The sequence below is a fragment of the Colletotrichum siamense genome, assembly GCF_013390195.1.
Source record: "Colletotrichum siamense strain Cg363 chromosome Unknown KSG_Cg363_contig03, whole genome shotgun sequence".
NCBI lineage: Eukaryota > Fungi > Ascomycota > Sordariomycetes > Glomerellales > Glomerellaceae > Colletotrichum > Colletotrichum siamense.
In genome coordinates this window covers 939,155-954,745 of record NW_023501016.1, presented here as the reverse complement: position 1 = coordinate 954,745, position 15,591 = coordinate 939,155, and the positions used below count along the sequence as shown (strand labels likewise).

Here is a 15,591-nt window from a genome sequence, read left to right as displayed (position 1 = left end):
CTACACTGTATTTATCACGGGACGCAAGCGTTGCGTATTGTATAGCTTGGAGTTCTAGGATGGGCCAGAGAGGTTGGTGGCCGGAGTTTTTTCTTTTGTTCTTTTACACACTTGGGTATGATACCACAAACTGGGGGACACTGAACCAGGGAGTTGATCTCAAATCTTGTTTTTGGGGTGTTTAGGGTAGGATAACTCGAAATGATAAGATATGAAGTTACTATCATAAGGTAGATTGAGGTTGTGGGAAATATGAGCTGATCATGTTCTCGCTTTCGGGAAAAGAGAGAGTGGTTTGTGGCGGTCGGGTTCGCGACCGGCTGGGTCGGGAATGGTGGTTTTCGACTGGGTGTAGTTGCAACTTGAAAGTTGGCCATTTCGTTCATCGTACGATCAAACATGTTGAATCGGTGTCGGTCCCGCGAACCGGGAATGGTTCTAAACTTTGTTCATTCAAGGGGTTCGGGATGACTTAGATTTGGATCACGAATGATACTGGCAAAACTTGACAGGGGGAAGTTTAGTCAAGAGCAGGTGCTCGTCGGTTTCGGGGTCAAAAGACGTTCGCGAAGAGACATGGTGGGATGTCGGTATCGGTGAGAGACTTGAAAGTCAAGTCGAAGTCTTTCATGGGCATCGCTATCGGACTCTGGGGATTGTGGAAATGAGTCTGGAATGTCAAGACTGGATGAACGCCGGCAGGGTCGGAGGAGGTGATCCCTGCCACTCAATATTGACGAGCTGCAGGTGAGCTTCACAGCCCAGGTCGTCATCTACAAGGTTGAGAAGTTGGATCGCTATCGGGCTCGGGAAAAAGGTAATGGCAAACGGGGTAGGTCGCAAGCAATAAGGAGAAAATCGTCTCCTACAAAGTAATAGTATGCACACTGATATTACCTCATCGCTATCGGGCTCGGAAGTCAAGATATTCCACGACTACAGCAACATCGGAGTCGGACTTAACCAAGACTTTTAGAGTTAACCTAGCCACTTTGTCCAGCCCGTCCCGCCGTGGCGGTGTTCACCACAAGCCGGCGCTACAAGTCGGCCGCTTGAACAAGGTACCACCCTTGCACCTGGACCGTATGATCTACGTCACCCGCAAGGCCACAACCGGGTGCCGGCCTCCATCGGGCCCGGAGGATTAAGAGGCAAACTTTAGATCGGGTTGCCGGATCGGAGAAGTCTTGGACGATTGATGCTTGGTTTGGGCGGCATGAGGTGGCACGTCCTTAGCCAAGGCCGGCTGTGAAGAGATGTGGGCTTGAGTCGTTGGCCTTTTGCCAAGATGTTTTGGTACTTCTGGGGCGAGGCAGAATTTCTGGTCAACAGAGTCGCTGCACTGAACGGTGGCAAAGGATGGGGTTTACTGGAGAAAGAAGAATGCTCGCTTGAATATTTGGATATCATATTTTTGAAGGAGGCACAATGCCTAAATGGGTTACGCTGCTCCTCCCGTGTATTGTCATGATCATCTCTAGTGTGTAGTTGCCATGAGGCTTTTCTTCATCCGAAGTTCCAAAAACAGAAGTGAAATGCCAAAGCGCCAGTGTGTCCCGTCTTCGCCGCACCGAATGTCTCAAAAGGTGGTGCCCCAAACGCCGTGTCTTTAGATAGAAACTGTGGTCTGTGTGAGGCAGTTGAGTCAGCAAGAACTCTTTGCTCTCGTGCAGTCGGATGTGAGATCATTGATGGGAGAAAGACTTACCCAAGAAGGACTTGAACCAGATGTAAATGGCTGGATGCGTTTAGCCAACGGAGCAGGTGCAGCCCTTGCGCTTCTCGAGGTCGACGCTGGGGAAGGGCACGCAGATCATGCCGTCGGCCTCGCAGTTGGTGCGGGCGGTGCCGCACTCGACGTCCACGCAGGGCCCGTCGAAGCGGGCGGCGACCGTGGCGGCGAGGAGAGTGATGAGGGTGTAGACGGCGCGCATGGTGACTTGACTTTATGTGATGTCGAATAGCAGTTGTAGAGAAGGTTGGGAAAAGTTTGGATGATGGAGTGGGAGTGTTCGCGGGTGGATGTGCGGGATGAGGAGGATGGGATGGCAAGAAGGAGGGATGGAATGATGCTTCTTATACAAGTTCACGACAAGACGCAAAGCAGAAAGATGGAGAACTCGAGAAAGAAGGTTTGGAAACATTGGCAGGTGCCGGATGGTCAGTTGACACTCCGCCACCGTCCTCTTCTCTTTCTCTCTCGGTATGTGTGGATGGGTATCGACTCCATGTCGATACCAAGAGTTGGCTCCGTTGGAGTTGGTTACAGGGAGGATGCTATTTCGATGGCTTGCGGAGCTGTACATGGGTAGAGGAGAGGAGAACAACACTGCCGCCTAGACCGTGAGGATTGAGTGGGATAGCTGTACAGAGATGGGTGGCCTGGCTGGTCTGTGTCTTGGCTGGGCGAGGTGCTTGGGCGGCGGTGAGCCCGATAGGCAACCGATAGGGGGAAGAACCAGTACAGACGAAAGTGTGGCTCAGGAAGAAAAAAGTCTTGGACAAAGACGGCGCGTCTTGGCGCGTACGCAGTTGTGTTTGGGGCTATTAAAAGCCATCGAGTATAGGAGCTTGATCATGCTCTTGGCGATGGGAGGCGTTTCAATCCGTTCTTGGCGGGAAGGGTGGGGGGATGGTCGTTGTTCTTCACAACGGTGCAATGAGGCGGGCTCTCTACGGGCAATTTTGGAGCCTGTTAGGACCGGGGTTGGGGGTTTTAGGGGCGCTGTAAAGAGCTTGTAGGGCGCGGGTGCGGTCATCGTTCCGGACGCGATTCATGCGTTGCCCGGCGGGATGAGTTCAGCTAGTATGAACAAGCCTCACTTTGTCATGACACTGAGAGATTGCACGGTTATTTACAGCATGTTGGGTGGGTGTACTGGGCAGAAATGTGTAAGATGATGGGCAGTTGAGACTGAGCCGTAGAGACGTGCGAGATTAGATTAGATGGCGCGGAGCTGTCCGTCGTGATGAGTGATCGGGGCCGGCTTCATGTGGCAGTGACTGATCGACGCTGCAGCGATGTGCCGGATGGGACGCAAGCGACAGCTGAGGATGAGGCGAGACGATTCCTATTATGGAAGTTTACTGTGTAGTAGGTTTCTAGTTTAATTTTAAATGCCTGCATAGCTGGCAGTGTTCATTCGATGATGGGTGACACCTGTGGCCCGTTCATCGTGACATGACCGGAGGATTCTCACCACAAGCGATCAAAGTAGTCACTCTTCTCCGACTGTCGTGTGCTCTCCTGCCAGATTCTGCGAGCGTGGGTCCAGTTCGACTGCCTGACTACGAGATTGATATTGCCCACTCTAAAACAAGCTTCAATAGATCTCCGGTCGAGAGCTTACAGCCCGCCCTAATATACCGCTGGCGCTCGGCCCAAGTCTTCGGCGCCGCTGTCTCACCCATATTGCGTCCTCCTGCGATCTCACTGCCGTCCCATCGAGGGGTTTAGTAGAGTCATGGTGTTCCCTGATATTTGGTATTCTGTACGGCCGCCTTTACGATTTAGATCTAAGATAATGTAGCCCCGCGACTTGGCGGTATGCCTTTTGTAAAGCGTGTGCTTCTCTCCTGTAGGACGCTGTTGGCAACTCCTGTGACGTATCCCCCAAGACTTCCAAGAAACTCTCTCCTTCCAATACCTGTCCCCCAAGTCCTGCGCCGCGTAAGCACGATCACCGCCACTCTTTGGTGTGCGGAGCGTTGGTTTACAACCCTCTCATCTGTTGGTTGGTCGAGGGTAAAAAAAGCATGAATTCGCCCGATGAAATTCGCGTAAGGACCCCCATCACCACGAGGCATGCCAGGGCCTAGAAGAGTGATCCCCACCTTGGAAGAAAAAGTAACTCCTTCATTACTCGCCAACATCAACATGTTCGTCTGGACGTCGCCTCAGCAATGACCACGTCCGTCTCAAATTCAGCGAGGGATTCATTGCTTTGTACCTTCTTCGAGTACAGGCTAGCGGAACCCTCCGTCTTCACATCCAGCCTTAAACTACGACATATCAAGTGGCTAGACCTCAGTGGGGTCTCCGGAAGGGATGGGCCTCTGTGTTGAGGACGTACTCATCGAGGCTGATGAGGTCAGGCGGCGAGAAGACGAGGTAGAAGTACTTCAACGTCTCCGCAAGCCAGAAACTCTATTTTTCGTCGGTCAGTAAGTCCACCTCTGTTGAACATTGTCTGTAGGGGATGATGAGTTTTTCCTTACCTCCATGTAGTCCTCCTTGGGCAGCGGGTCCGCCTTCTTCGTGACATCCAGCACCGCTGCATTCCCATGCTCCACGAGCGTCCCGTTGCTAACGGCCTTCCACATCTCCCACGCCGCGTCCTGGAAGCCCCGGTCGCCCGTGATGCGGTACAGCACAAAGACGCTCTCAATGGCTTCCGGGCGCAGAATGTACCGCGCATCCTTGGCGGTGGTGAAGCCCTTGGGGAGGTGCTCCTTGAACTCGGGCCGCAGCCTCTTCTCTTTCTCCCACCGGTCCTCGTCCCACTTGCAATCGTCCCTGCGCGGGCACGCGAGCATGTTGAAGCGTTCCGGCATCATGCCCGTCGGCATGGCCTGGTACGCGTAGTAGCATCCCAGCGTGAGTCGCGCCCCGATCGTCACCCATTCCTCCTTGCCGAGTAATCTCCCGGCCAGGGCGTAGATGCCGCCGATAAAACAGGCTAAATGCTCGCTCTCCGGGTCGAGGAACAGTTTTCCGTCAATGTCGACGTTGGCGTTGCCCGAGATGAGGATGTTCTCGTTGCCCGGAAGCATGGGCCGGAAGAAAAGGGACTCGTTGGCAGCCTTGAGAAAAGCCTCCGTCATGTCCTCGTACATGGGTTCCAGCCCGCCGAGGAGCGCTTGCATCTTGGGGAGGTACTCGTACAGCGAGTCTGCGCAGCCAGCGATGGTGAACTGCGAGCCCGAAACGACGTCGCGATTCCTCATGGACACGAACATGGGCCACATGCCCGGGATCTTGGTCTTCTTCTGGCCCTCGTGGAAGAGGTCCATGACTTTAGACATGGCGTCGTAGTACTTTGGGTTGCCCGTAAGCTGCGACAAGCGCGTCATCTCTAGTGAGAGCGTCCCGGGCGACGCTGAGACGACAGAGCTCTCTACATCCAAGCCGGTTCCTGCTTTCGCGTCGTTAAAGTTGATGAAGTCCACGGGCATGCGATGCTCGGTATTGAACGCGCCGTAAAGCAGGTCGCCAAGCTGAACAGCCTTATCGAGCAAGACCTTCCTCTTACTGAGGTCATAAGCGGCCATCAAGCCGCCGAGATACCGAATATTAGTCTCAAACGTGTTCACGCGGTCCGAATTCGTGAATCCAAAGTCAATCGTCGCAACAGCAGCGACAGCCTCCTCAAACTCCGCCTTCAGTCCCATGATCCAAAGCACGTCGAGCGAGTCCACCAGCGTCGCGGCCCACCCGGAAAACTGGTCCTTGGCGGTCGCGGAGATGGGGTTGAGCGCGTCCTTCATCCAGGCGTACTTTTTGTAGTTCGCCCAGTCGCGCCTGAACAGCTCGCGGACCTCGTGCCGGCGGGCCTCCCGGAGCCGGGCGGCGGCGGCGGACTCGGCGGGGAACTGGTGCTGCACGCGCGGGAGGGAGGGGCGGCGGCCCTTGGGCAGCGGGGTCATCGGCGTCTTGGGAGGGTATTTGTACGACACCGAGGACCAGTCGAAGCTGGACTGTGGGGTGGCCGGGGGAGGGGCGATGTTGTGCAGGTTCATGTAGCGCTCGAGGGCGGCGGACTCGGAGCGGGCCCATGATGTGTAGAAGTAGTAGAGGAGGCAGCCGCCGAAGGTAAGGGTGATGGCGAGGGTGCGGACGCGGGTCCAGCGGTACATTGCCGTCATGTTGGAGAAGATTAGGAATGAGGTACTGGGTATCTGATGATGATGAAAAATTGCAGTCGTTTGAAGGCGATGGTGAGCCAAGGGAGAGGGATCTAAGGTCGAGTCATGGGAGTCGATGAAGCGAGATGCCGCAAGGTGAGTATGATTCCTAAAACGACGCGACAAGATGAAGTGAATGAGATGTGGTCGATAGCTGGTGATGCTGCTTCAGCGATGAGATGTCGTTGTCGTCGGGTCAAGGCGTATCTATCATCCAGAGCGAGAGCTTCCGAGGTTGTGAGGTCGGGAAGAGATGACCAGCGTGTTAACAAACGCGCAAAGAACAGCCGCCGGCCGGCGGTAGCATCGGGGGTTCTGGAACAACGTTTTTGTGAATATGAGACATGGAGGGCAAAGTCAAATCCCAGTCGGGAAATCCTGGGGCCACCGCCAGGCTACTTCTGCGAACCATGCCCATCCCTGCCAAGACAATTCTGTCCATCGCATAGTGGTTAGCGAGGCGCTCGGCAGGGTCAATAGACATGTTTGGCTGCTGTTGGCGACCAGTCTTGGGGCTGAACCAACGCTTGCTGGCGCGCCTTTTGTGGAATGGAAAGGGGGCCGATGCGACGGGACGGGTTGCATGCCCTTGCTTGGAGCGGAGTTGCCAAGAGTTGTTATGTCTAGAGATGAAGGGGCCTTCAGAGAAGTGACAGCGCTTGCTGATTGAGATGGGATTGATAAGACACTGTCTTCTTCATGGTGAGCATGCCGCGATTGATGTTTCTATTGAAGACAAGTGTTGCTCGGGTTCGGGTGCATTTTAGCTTTTTGGAGAAGCGACCGAGGAGACATCCGGACCCCCAACACTCTAATTTTATAGTTATCCACAGTGGGGGTCTGGGTAACAAACACATTGCTGCCCCCTGATGATCGGTACCGTGTTCCGTCACTAGCGGCTAAGCGAGGTTATCTACGCTTTGGATTTGGTGTATGTGCTGACTGGATGCAGATGTGCCAAGAGTTGTTATGTCTGTAGACGAAGAGTTCTTGGAAAAGTGACAGCGCTTGCTGATTGAGAAAGGATTAATAAGATATCAAATGCTCTTTCAGTAAGAAAGGATACATCCCATGGAGTGCAACTGGACTGCAGGACTTAGACCTCCAGTCTTTCTCGAATTCTGATGAACCACAAAAATTGTTATTCGCTGGACACAGGTGACGATATCTCTGCGTGTGAGTTCATTGGATGTTGCCCCGCACGCCTTCAGTCCAGTCGCACTCGATGGGATAGCATAGTACCTGCAAAGCAAAAGTCAGCCGTAGGCCTAGACACCAGCCTACTTTCAAGGAGCAAGCCATAAGTGCGAAGCACCAGTGATGCGGCGTAATATGTGTACTGTACCTGGCTAACGACATATTCTACGGGCAATAATGCTTGCCGTGAAGTGGCTTTGATGGAATGCCATCCCGTCAGCCAACGTCAAGGGCGGTATGCATAGCCACCGCTTATCGTACGCCTATAACTATAATTGAGAGCCACTTTCGGTCGTCAGGTCGGGAGGGAAGAAGTTGCTCCATCCATGCAGGAAAATGCCCATACCTTGACGTACCTCTTGATAGCAGAGAGCTTTGCGAAAGCCAAGGATGGATAACATAGGTCACGATATGGACATTGGCCTCGCGCTGAGTTCGCCGAGAGCGACGGTTGAGTTTAGATGACACCAGCCATCACGCATGAAGGTGGTCCATCAGCATCGATTCCACTAAACAGGTACTATGCTGGAAGAAGGTCAAGAACCGTAAATCTACGTTGGAAGTTATCCTGGGCCTTGCAAGAGAGGCCGCAGGCGTAGCCTTTAGCACTTAATCGAATGAATTTCGTCATGAATCGAGTCACAAACTGATACTCTATGGGGATAATGTTGGACCTTTTTCAGTGGTAAACTGAACAGCAGGGCTCAAATGATTGTCTATGCAGTCGCCATCTGATGTAACTTTTTGAAATGTCCAAACGACCCAAGCAGCCACGCCCCTCGCCACCCAATCTCCTGTCACGTTCCGACTTGTGCTGACATCCGGCTGCAGAGCCCATCCTATAGCAGGGCAGCGATGATAAGTCTTGAGTGCCTGTTCATATTGAACTCTGGTGCGATTTACTATAACATCGTTAGCTTCCTACTACAACAGAGAACTGGAAAATACACACAATGCATCGGTCCCGTCCCGAGTACGAGGCCGGTGAAATGCAGTTCGAAGCACCATTAGCATTGCAGGATAGCCTGTCTCCATTGGCGCTAAGGCTGTAGACAGCAGTCTTACAGACCTCGTCGCATGTCTTGCCGTTAGCGTGCGCTACACAGCAGTGGCTGCCATCGGATTTCTGGCATTGGCAGTAGTCGCACGCTTGCGCCATAGCGACGGTGACGGCGAGGAAGGAAACGAGGGATGTGATCTTCATTTTGAGTAAACTGAGAAGGCCGAGGGAAAATATGTTGCATATCCAAAGCTGACTTAGGAGCAACGATTTGCCTCTTTATATACTTTTTATTGCCTGGCAAATCGCACGGCGTGAAGGTGTTTGCTCTTGGCTCCTTGGGAAGTAGCTCTTCGGCTTGGCCGTTGCTGTCTGACAAAAATCGCTCCTTTTTTCGCTTTCTTGGAGTATCGCGAGTAAGGGTCGAAATACTGTGTGCTCTCAGAGAGATGCCTTGTTGTTTTCTGTTGACGATTGATGTCCAAAAGAGTTCAGCTAATCAGGGAAACGCGTATCAGTGCCCTTTTTGTCCATTATCCCATCGGCTACGCCCTGAATTTTCATTTTCTTAGACCAATCGAATCGCCTATTCAATCCGGTTGCGATTATTAGTGGTATAGCAGGTTTGTTAAGTGCTATGTGGCAGCCGATGGGATAATTAAAAAAATACAGCGCCCACTCTTACTAACGAGTCATCAGTAGATTCATGCCAACGATATTCCGCAACTGTCAGTGAGTATCATAGAGACTTCAGAAAGACTAGCTGTTCACTTACGGTGGCTGCGATGAACTTACGGCTTGTCCATCCAGAATCGAGCGATTAGTGGTTGCTGTTCCTCAAAAGGATCATATGTCCTGGGGGCTCTGGAACAGAACACGATCTCAGAGCTGCGACCAACGTCGCCGAGGAACTACCAAGATAACGATGACAGCTATTGTGATGCGATGGAGAGATACACCTAGATTGTGAAGAATATCAAATGCGCATGGAGCGAGTAGGACATATACACCGTGGAGACTTGGAAAAAGGAGAACCCGCACCCCCTTGTTTGCAAGGGTCAGTCCAAGAGCGAACTAGATAGTCCAGCGTAACTTACAAGCAGTAATCTGCTATGCGAAAATATAGATAAAAGTAGGAAGGGAAGAAGTAGACAAGGGTGCTCGAATTCAAGTGCATTTTAGCTTTTTAGAGAAGCGCGCGAGGATACCTCGGGACCCCCGACGCTCTGATTTCATCCCATTGAATACAAGCACCAGAAACCCCCCGCGCGGGGTAGAGACATTGAACACATACACAGTGACGCTAAATTCTTTTTTTGTCCAAACAAAATATTCATCTTCTTTAATACTAGGGTAGAATTGGGGCATCTGAGAGACGTATCTTTTGGCGTCATGTAGTGTTCAATAGGATAGTCATCAACAGTGGGGTCTAGGTAGTAAACACACTGCTGCCCCCTGAGGATCGGTGCCGTGTTCCGTCGCCAGCGGCCGGTAAGCGAGGTCATCTATGCTTCGGATTGGATGAATATGCTGACTGGATGCAGATATTGTCAGATTTGGACTTGGCTTCTAGGTGAGACTCTTCTTTCAACGTCGATGCATGAGATGGATGCTTGGAGGGTGAGTGAATGGAAGACAGCGCGGTCGCACGAATGGGATTGGTTCAGCAAGACAGGAGGATGTGTCTTCGTCATTGAAGTCAATGACCAACTATCAGATTCGAAATGCTTGAAATAACGACGCGACGCAATCGTCTCAATGAATTACTCATCGTATCAAATCATCATCTTTTTCCCCCCCTGTGGCAGCTGGATGCCCGTTAATGGCTTGGTTCATGCCAGCATTTCTCCGTCCTCCTGTCAAGCAGACGCTGGACGCCGTTGTTGCACAGCATACGAGACATCGCCGTTAGGTACAGTGGTATCACCTAGCTCAGCCACCAGCATTTGAGGTGATATCATCGACAGCTAGCCTTATCTACTACCACCCCTCAATATCATCTCTCATTTGTGCGCTTCTTTGCGACCGGCTGCGGGGCTCTTTGCACCATCTTGTGGCCCCGAGATCGCATGAGTCGGCAGTTTCTTGTGCGCAATACTGTTCGTCATTCCCGCAATATCTTTCAAAGCCGCACATCATGGCGCCAAGATGCGGGCCGTCCAAGACGACATGCATGAGGGCTAAGACGCAATTCCTTCCCGTCCCAGGGACCCGGGCCTGGAAGCGAGGTGCCATCGACCCAGACAGAAGGACTTTGGTGAATCTCTATTACGTTGGGGAATATTCAAAATGATTACTACTGCATGCTCTCCATCGGCGGTGTCAACCTGCTGCATGCAAAGCAACGCATAGTAGAGCCGGAGGCGCATCTGGCTGCATCCGCTCCCGCTCCCGTTTCCGTGTACAGCCGGGAACTCGCATCAGCCATTAGCCACGGCGACCGCCATCCGCAAGAACCACATGTTCCCCTCCTCCATCATACCTAAAGCCCCGAAGCCCCTCCCCCTCCATACCCGCCTCCGGCATCGGCTCCCGCCCCGAAGTGTGGGGTCCCCAGGCGCGACTAGTCAACGGTGCCCCGCCGAAGCGACTGGAAGCTCTGTTGGCACTCTCAGAGTCGTGGGCTCGGAGCCATCAAAGCGGGCAAAGCGGGTCCGACGGTGGGCGTCACGGCCGCCCACCCATCAGGGTTCGCAGCTCATCCTGACAAACAATGATGCAATGGGCCCCGAAACCCCTCACTTGCTTAAAAGGCCACCTACTTGTTCCTTCTCTCCGTTCACGATCTCTGTGATCTCTCACGACACTCTTCATCCCATCTCACAACCTCTTATTCAAACTCAAGTCATCATGTCTTTCGGTAACAAGGCTAAGCTTAACTCCGGCGCCGAGATCCCGTACGTTTGCTTGTTTACAGTGATCTGAACTCTTTTGGTTCAGGCCCCTGCCGATCACTGTACCCCGCTTCACGTTTTGAGCTTCACTGACTTTTGACCCCTCATTTCAGTACTCTGGGATACGGCACCTGGCAGTCCAAGCCCGGTGAAGTCTCTGTCGGTGTCTACGAGGCCCTCAAGGCCGGCTACCGTCACCTTGTAAGCATCGGCAAACGTTGAAAGAGACATGGGGCAGGAGCTGACAGCAACGGCAGGACTTGGCCAAGATCTACCAGAACCAGCCCGAGGTTGGTGAGGGTCTGAAGAAGGCTCTTGCTGACATCCCCGGCCTCAAGCGTGAGGACATCTTCATCACCTCTAAGCTGTGGAACAAGTGAGTTACCTTGGTACGTGAAATGAGACATGTTTACTGACAGCATCACAGCAACCACCGCCCCGAGAACGTTGAGGCTGCTCTTGACGAGACCCTCCAGGAGCTCGGCCTCGACTACCTTGACGTGAGCATACCCAATCCTTCCATCTACTGGAATACTCACTCACCGACCCTTCTAGCTCTACCTCATCCACTGGCCCGTTGCCTTCAAGAAGAACGGCGGCGAGCTCTTCCCCAAGGCCGCCGGCAATGACTCCGAGGTCGACCTCGACCAGGGCGTCTCCCTCGTCGACACCTGGAAGGCCCTGATCGCCCTGCCCAAATCCAAGGTCAAGGCCATCGGTGTCTCCAACTTCACCATCGACGACCTCCAGACCATCATCGACGCCACCGGCGTCGTCCCCGCCGTCAACCAGGTCGAGCGCCACCCCCTCCTCCAGCAGAACGACACCCTCATCAAGTACGCCAAGGAGAAGGGCATCCACATCACCGCCTACTCCGCCTTCGGCAACAACGGCTTCGGCCTGCCCCTGCTCATTGAGCACGACGTCGTCAAGAAGATCGCCGAGAAGATCAACGCCACCCCTGCCCAGGTCGTCCTCGCCTGGTCCCAGGTCGGCGGCCACTCCGTCATCCCCAAGTCCGTCACCCCCAGCCGCATCCACTCCAACTTCCAGGAGGTCAAGATCTCCGACGAGGACGTCGCCGCCATCAACGAGATCGGCAAGGAGCCCCGCCGCTACAACATCCCCTTCACCTACAAGCCCCGCTGGAACATTAACATCTGGGACGAGAAGGAGGAGAAGGAGGCTGCCAACCGCGTCGTTCGCAAGCTTTAGAAACGTGATACCATGTCGGAGATTAGAGAGGGCTTAGACGGCCTTGAATAGACGACTCTATGAATAATGAAAAAAGAAAGATATACAAGCCACGACAATAGTCTTTAAACTATCTTTGTGTTGTGATGTTCTCCAGGTGCAGTGCTCGGCGCTCACTTGCTCGCCAGCAGTCGCCATAGAAATGGGGTTAAGAGGACAGTAAATTAGAAATCTTTCTTAGTTAGCCGAACAAGAACAACGCGAGACCCACAACCCATAACCACATCCGATCCCACAATGTCCCATACAGATGGCCGGTACCCTGGCGGCAGCCACAGCACGTCTGTGTTGCCCTTGCAGATCCAAGAGAGATCTCTCCTGACCCTGTATTCATGTGGCTCAATCCATCCAACACCTAGCAAGCTCTTTGGCACAATCGGTCCTGGAGAGGACAAATTGAAGGAATTGCTATCAAAATGTATGTGGGTCTCGTTTTCGGAAAACCTGATGCGGCCCGGATCTAGGGGTTCAAGGTGAGTCGTAAATGAGGCTTGCAAGTCGCCTGTTGCCGTATCCCAAAGCCTCAGGTTGACCCTTCCATATGCTGCGAGCATGGACCCACTCCGTGAGAACGCTAATCTTGTAACGATGATGCCATCGTCTGCCCACTCTAGGCAACGGTCTGAAGCTAAGTCCCATAATCTGATCTTCCTATCCGAGGTGCTGAATTCAGCAACATATAGGCTGTCCTTAAAGAAAGTCGCCGAGACAACCGCACCTGGGGTGCAATTTAGACTTGACACAATTTCTTCCCTCAACCACCCAGTCTGATAGTCCCAGACTGTGACAACGTTACCGTCAACAACCAAAACTTCTTTCCCATCCGGAGAAAGTGCCAAAGCGGCGATTTGCTTGAAATGATGGTCACGAATGTGTACATAGCGGATTCGTCGGTCTAGACCTAACCATGTTACTTTAGCGACTTGAAACACTGAAAATGGAGGATCATGTCTACTGACTGCTTTCAAACCGCCAAAAGAAGGAAGGTAGCTTTTGACGCCACAAGTATGCGCGGCTTGTGGGTGAGTCTGAGCGAGACCTCAGTCTTGGGGACTCGCTGGTATTGTCTAGGCTTGTCGTAGAAACAGCTGCACGCCTATTTTCGTACTCATCATTATTGGCCAAGTTCCACAACTTGACTGTTCCGTCTTTTGCCGATGATGCGAGAGTTGCGCCGTCCGGTGCGAAATGTAAACAGTTGAACGGTCCGCCAAACCCTTGAAGTGTTTTGACCGCATGGCACTTTGGGCTCCACAATTTGATACCATTCGTGCCCCAGTTTGTTGCCAGTCGCGAGTCGTCAGCAGAGAAGACCATGGCAGTGATTCTCTTGTCGACTCTGCGACGAATTCCGGTAGAACCATCATCCAGGTCCCAGACCAGCAAGTATTCACTGGAAGCACTGGCGACCTTTCTGCCGTTTCGTGAGAGCGCTATAACTTGCACTTCGTCGGGATGACCTTGCAATGTCTCATGTCGCTTGGCCGTCTTTGCATCCCAAAGCTGTATATCCCCAGCGCTCGATGGAAATGCAAAGAACTGCCCATCACCTGATACTGCAAGTCTGCCCCCTTCAACGTCTTCTACTGCTTGACGGCAGTAACCAGTCACCGTATCCCAGATTCTGATCGTTCGATCCATAGAACCTGACACTAAGACCTGACCTCGGTCATCCAAAGCAATAACAACAACTGCATCCTTGTGGCCAGTGAAAACGATGTTTTTGAAGTGTCCCTTGGCTGTATCCCATAGTGTGATAGATCCGCTTGCTGACCCCGAGACAACGGTAGTCCCATCCTTCGAATACGTTAAAGAGTGGATGGGCGTCGAGTGACCCCTGAGAGATCTTATATATGACCCAGTGTCTGTCCTCCAAAGAGCAATGTATTGGTTAGCAAAAGCCGAAACAATCGTTGATCCATCCGGCGAGAAGACTACTGGCGAGCATGCACTTTGCGCTTCAAGCGACTGTAGACTTGAGCCCCAGTCGGTTTGAATCATCGCTGTCAATTGAAAAGGAGGAAGCTCCTCATTCGCGAATGTCGTCCTTACGATGCTCTGCTCCGGACTGAATAAGAGTGCGGAGCGATACGCCTCCATTGGTGACTTCTCGATGCCCACGCGAAAGCGACGCAAAAAACGCAATGCATCCCATACAAAATTGATGAACTCCGTAGCCTCGGATCTCATATCGTAATTCTGCTCCTTGTTACCATACACCATGCTTTCGATAACATTCCGTACTCACCTTGTATGCTTTTAAAAGTTTGAGAAGGCCATCTATGCCTTTGGACAAGAACTTAAGGCGAGAAAGGGCCTCAACCCAGTGAAGAAAATGCTTTCTCAAAAAGCCGTGGATCTCATTTTGCTGTTTCTGGCGTGCGATATCGCTCTTGATAAAATGGTCGATCCAATAGACGCATGCATATTGAAGAAGAGACATCGGAGGACTAGGCCGAGAAGGAATGGCCATGTTATAGTCGTTTCTTCGAAGTTCGATTGACATAGCGTGAATCAGCCTTGATAGAAGCCAGGTGTGCTGAGACTCAACGTCCCCAAACACACTATTCCTTGTGCATTTCCTGAGCCAGAATTCCTTGGCCGACTGGTGCACCAGATAAACGGCACTATTCTGGCAAACGAGTAGACCTCGGCACTCCTTCGTGATCAGCTCCAAAGAACACGGTGGTTCAATTTTAAGGATGGAAGCCAGGCCTTTTGAACTTATCGGAGAGTAACAGATGCTGAAGAGAGATAGTATCTTGAAGCAAATGTGTTTTCGCTCTGACATCATTCCCGAGATCTGGTTTAGGATTCGTTGGTACACCTCATCCAGGCCCTTGGGATAGGAACTCAGAACGCTATAGGCGTCAGTTGCCAGCAACTCGTGCTCTGCAAGTTGTTCGCAGACCAAAGATACCCAGAGAAACGTGCCATTCGCCTTGCGCTTCAGGTAGTCGGAAACATCGTTTTGTGTCTTCTGATCGTATCCTTTCCGCTTCGCAAGTTCGTTCACTTTATATCGTATGTACTCGTTGATTTTTTCCTTGTTGTTCTTCAGAACGATGCGAAGTTTGTCTTTCGCAACGCTAAGTCCGTTCGTTATCTTAGGCAGGTCCCGGCTGGAGACAATGGTCCTGGCTCGCTTGGAAAGCGTAATAAGAAGGTGAAGTAGGTCATCGAGGCCGGTTTCACACTCATCCAGAGCGTCAACTACTATGGTGAACTTTCTACGGGGATGGTCAGACAGAATGCTGGTGAGCATTGCGCAGAGGACACCCCAGCTATTGGAATCCTGGAAGAGCATTTCTCCTTTTTGCTCGTAATTACGACGGAGAGGAT

General features: G+C 52.3%; 4 protein-coding genes across 4 annotated transcripts; 1 reads left to right on the top strand and 3 right to left on the bottom strand.

Annotated features, from left to right (window-relative positions):
* Positions 1-1,748: 1,748 nt before the first annotated feature.
* CGCS363_v004249 (uncharacterized protein) lies at positions 1,749-1,934 on the bottom strand (the record flags this gene model as incomplete). Its single annotated transcript, XM_036636098.1, has 1 exon — positions 1,749-1,934. The coding sequence occupies one exon, from the start codon at positions 1,932-1,934 to the stop codon at positions 1,749-1,751; it is 186 nt and encodes a 61-aa protein (XP_036497425.1).
* Positions 1,935-4,027: 2,093 nt separating this feature from the next.
* Positions 4,028-5,865, bottom strand: MNS1-2 (Mannosyl-oligosaccharide 1,2-alpha-mannosidase MNS1; the record flags this gene model as incomplete). The annotated part of the gene is made up of 2 exons (XM_036636097.1): positions 4,028-4,147; positions 4,219-5,865. The coding sequence occupies 2 exons, from the start codon at positions 5,863-5,865 to the stop codon at positions 4,028-4,030; spliced, it is 1,767 nt and encodes a 588-aa protein (XP_036497424.1).
* A 2,149-nt stretch (positions 5,866-8,014) lies between these two features.
* On the bottom strand, positions 8,015-8,260 carry CGCS363_v004247 (uncharacterized protein; the record flags this gene model as incomplete). Its single annotated transcript, XM_036636096.1, has 1 exon — positions 8,015-8,260. One exon carries the CDS (start codon positions 8,258-8,260, stop codon positions 8,015-8,017), a length of 246 nt encoding a protein of 81 aa, XP_036497417.1.
* A 2,691-nt stretch (positions 8,261-10,951) lies between these two features.
* gld1 (D/L-glyceraldehyde reductase) lies at positions 10,952-12,210 on the top strand (the record flags this gene model as incomplete). The annotated part of the gene is made up of 5 exons (XM_036636095.1): positions 10,952-10,998; positions 11,109-11,196; positions 11,253-11,371; positions 11,423-11,495; positions 11,551-12,210. The coding sequence occupies 5 exons, from the start codon at positions 10,952-10,954 to the stop codon at positions 12,208-12,210; spliced, it is 987 nt and encodes a 328-aa protein (XP_036497650.1).
* Positions 12,211-15,591: the final 3,381 nt, after the last annotated feature.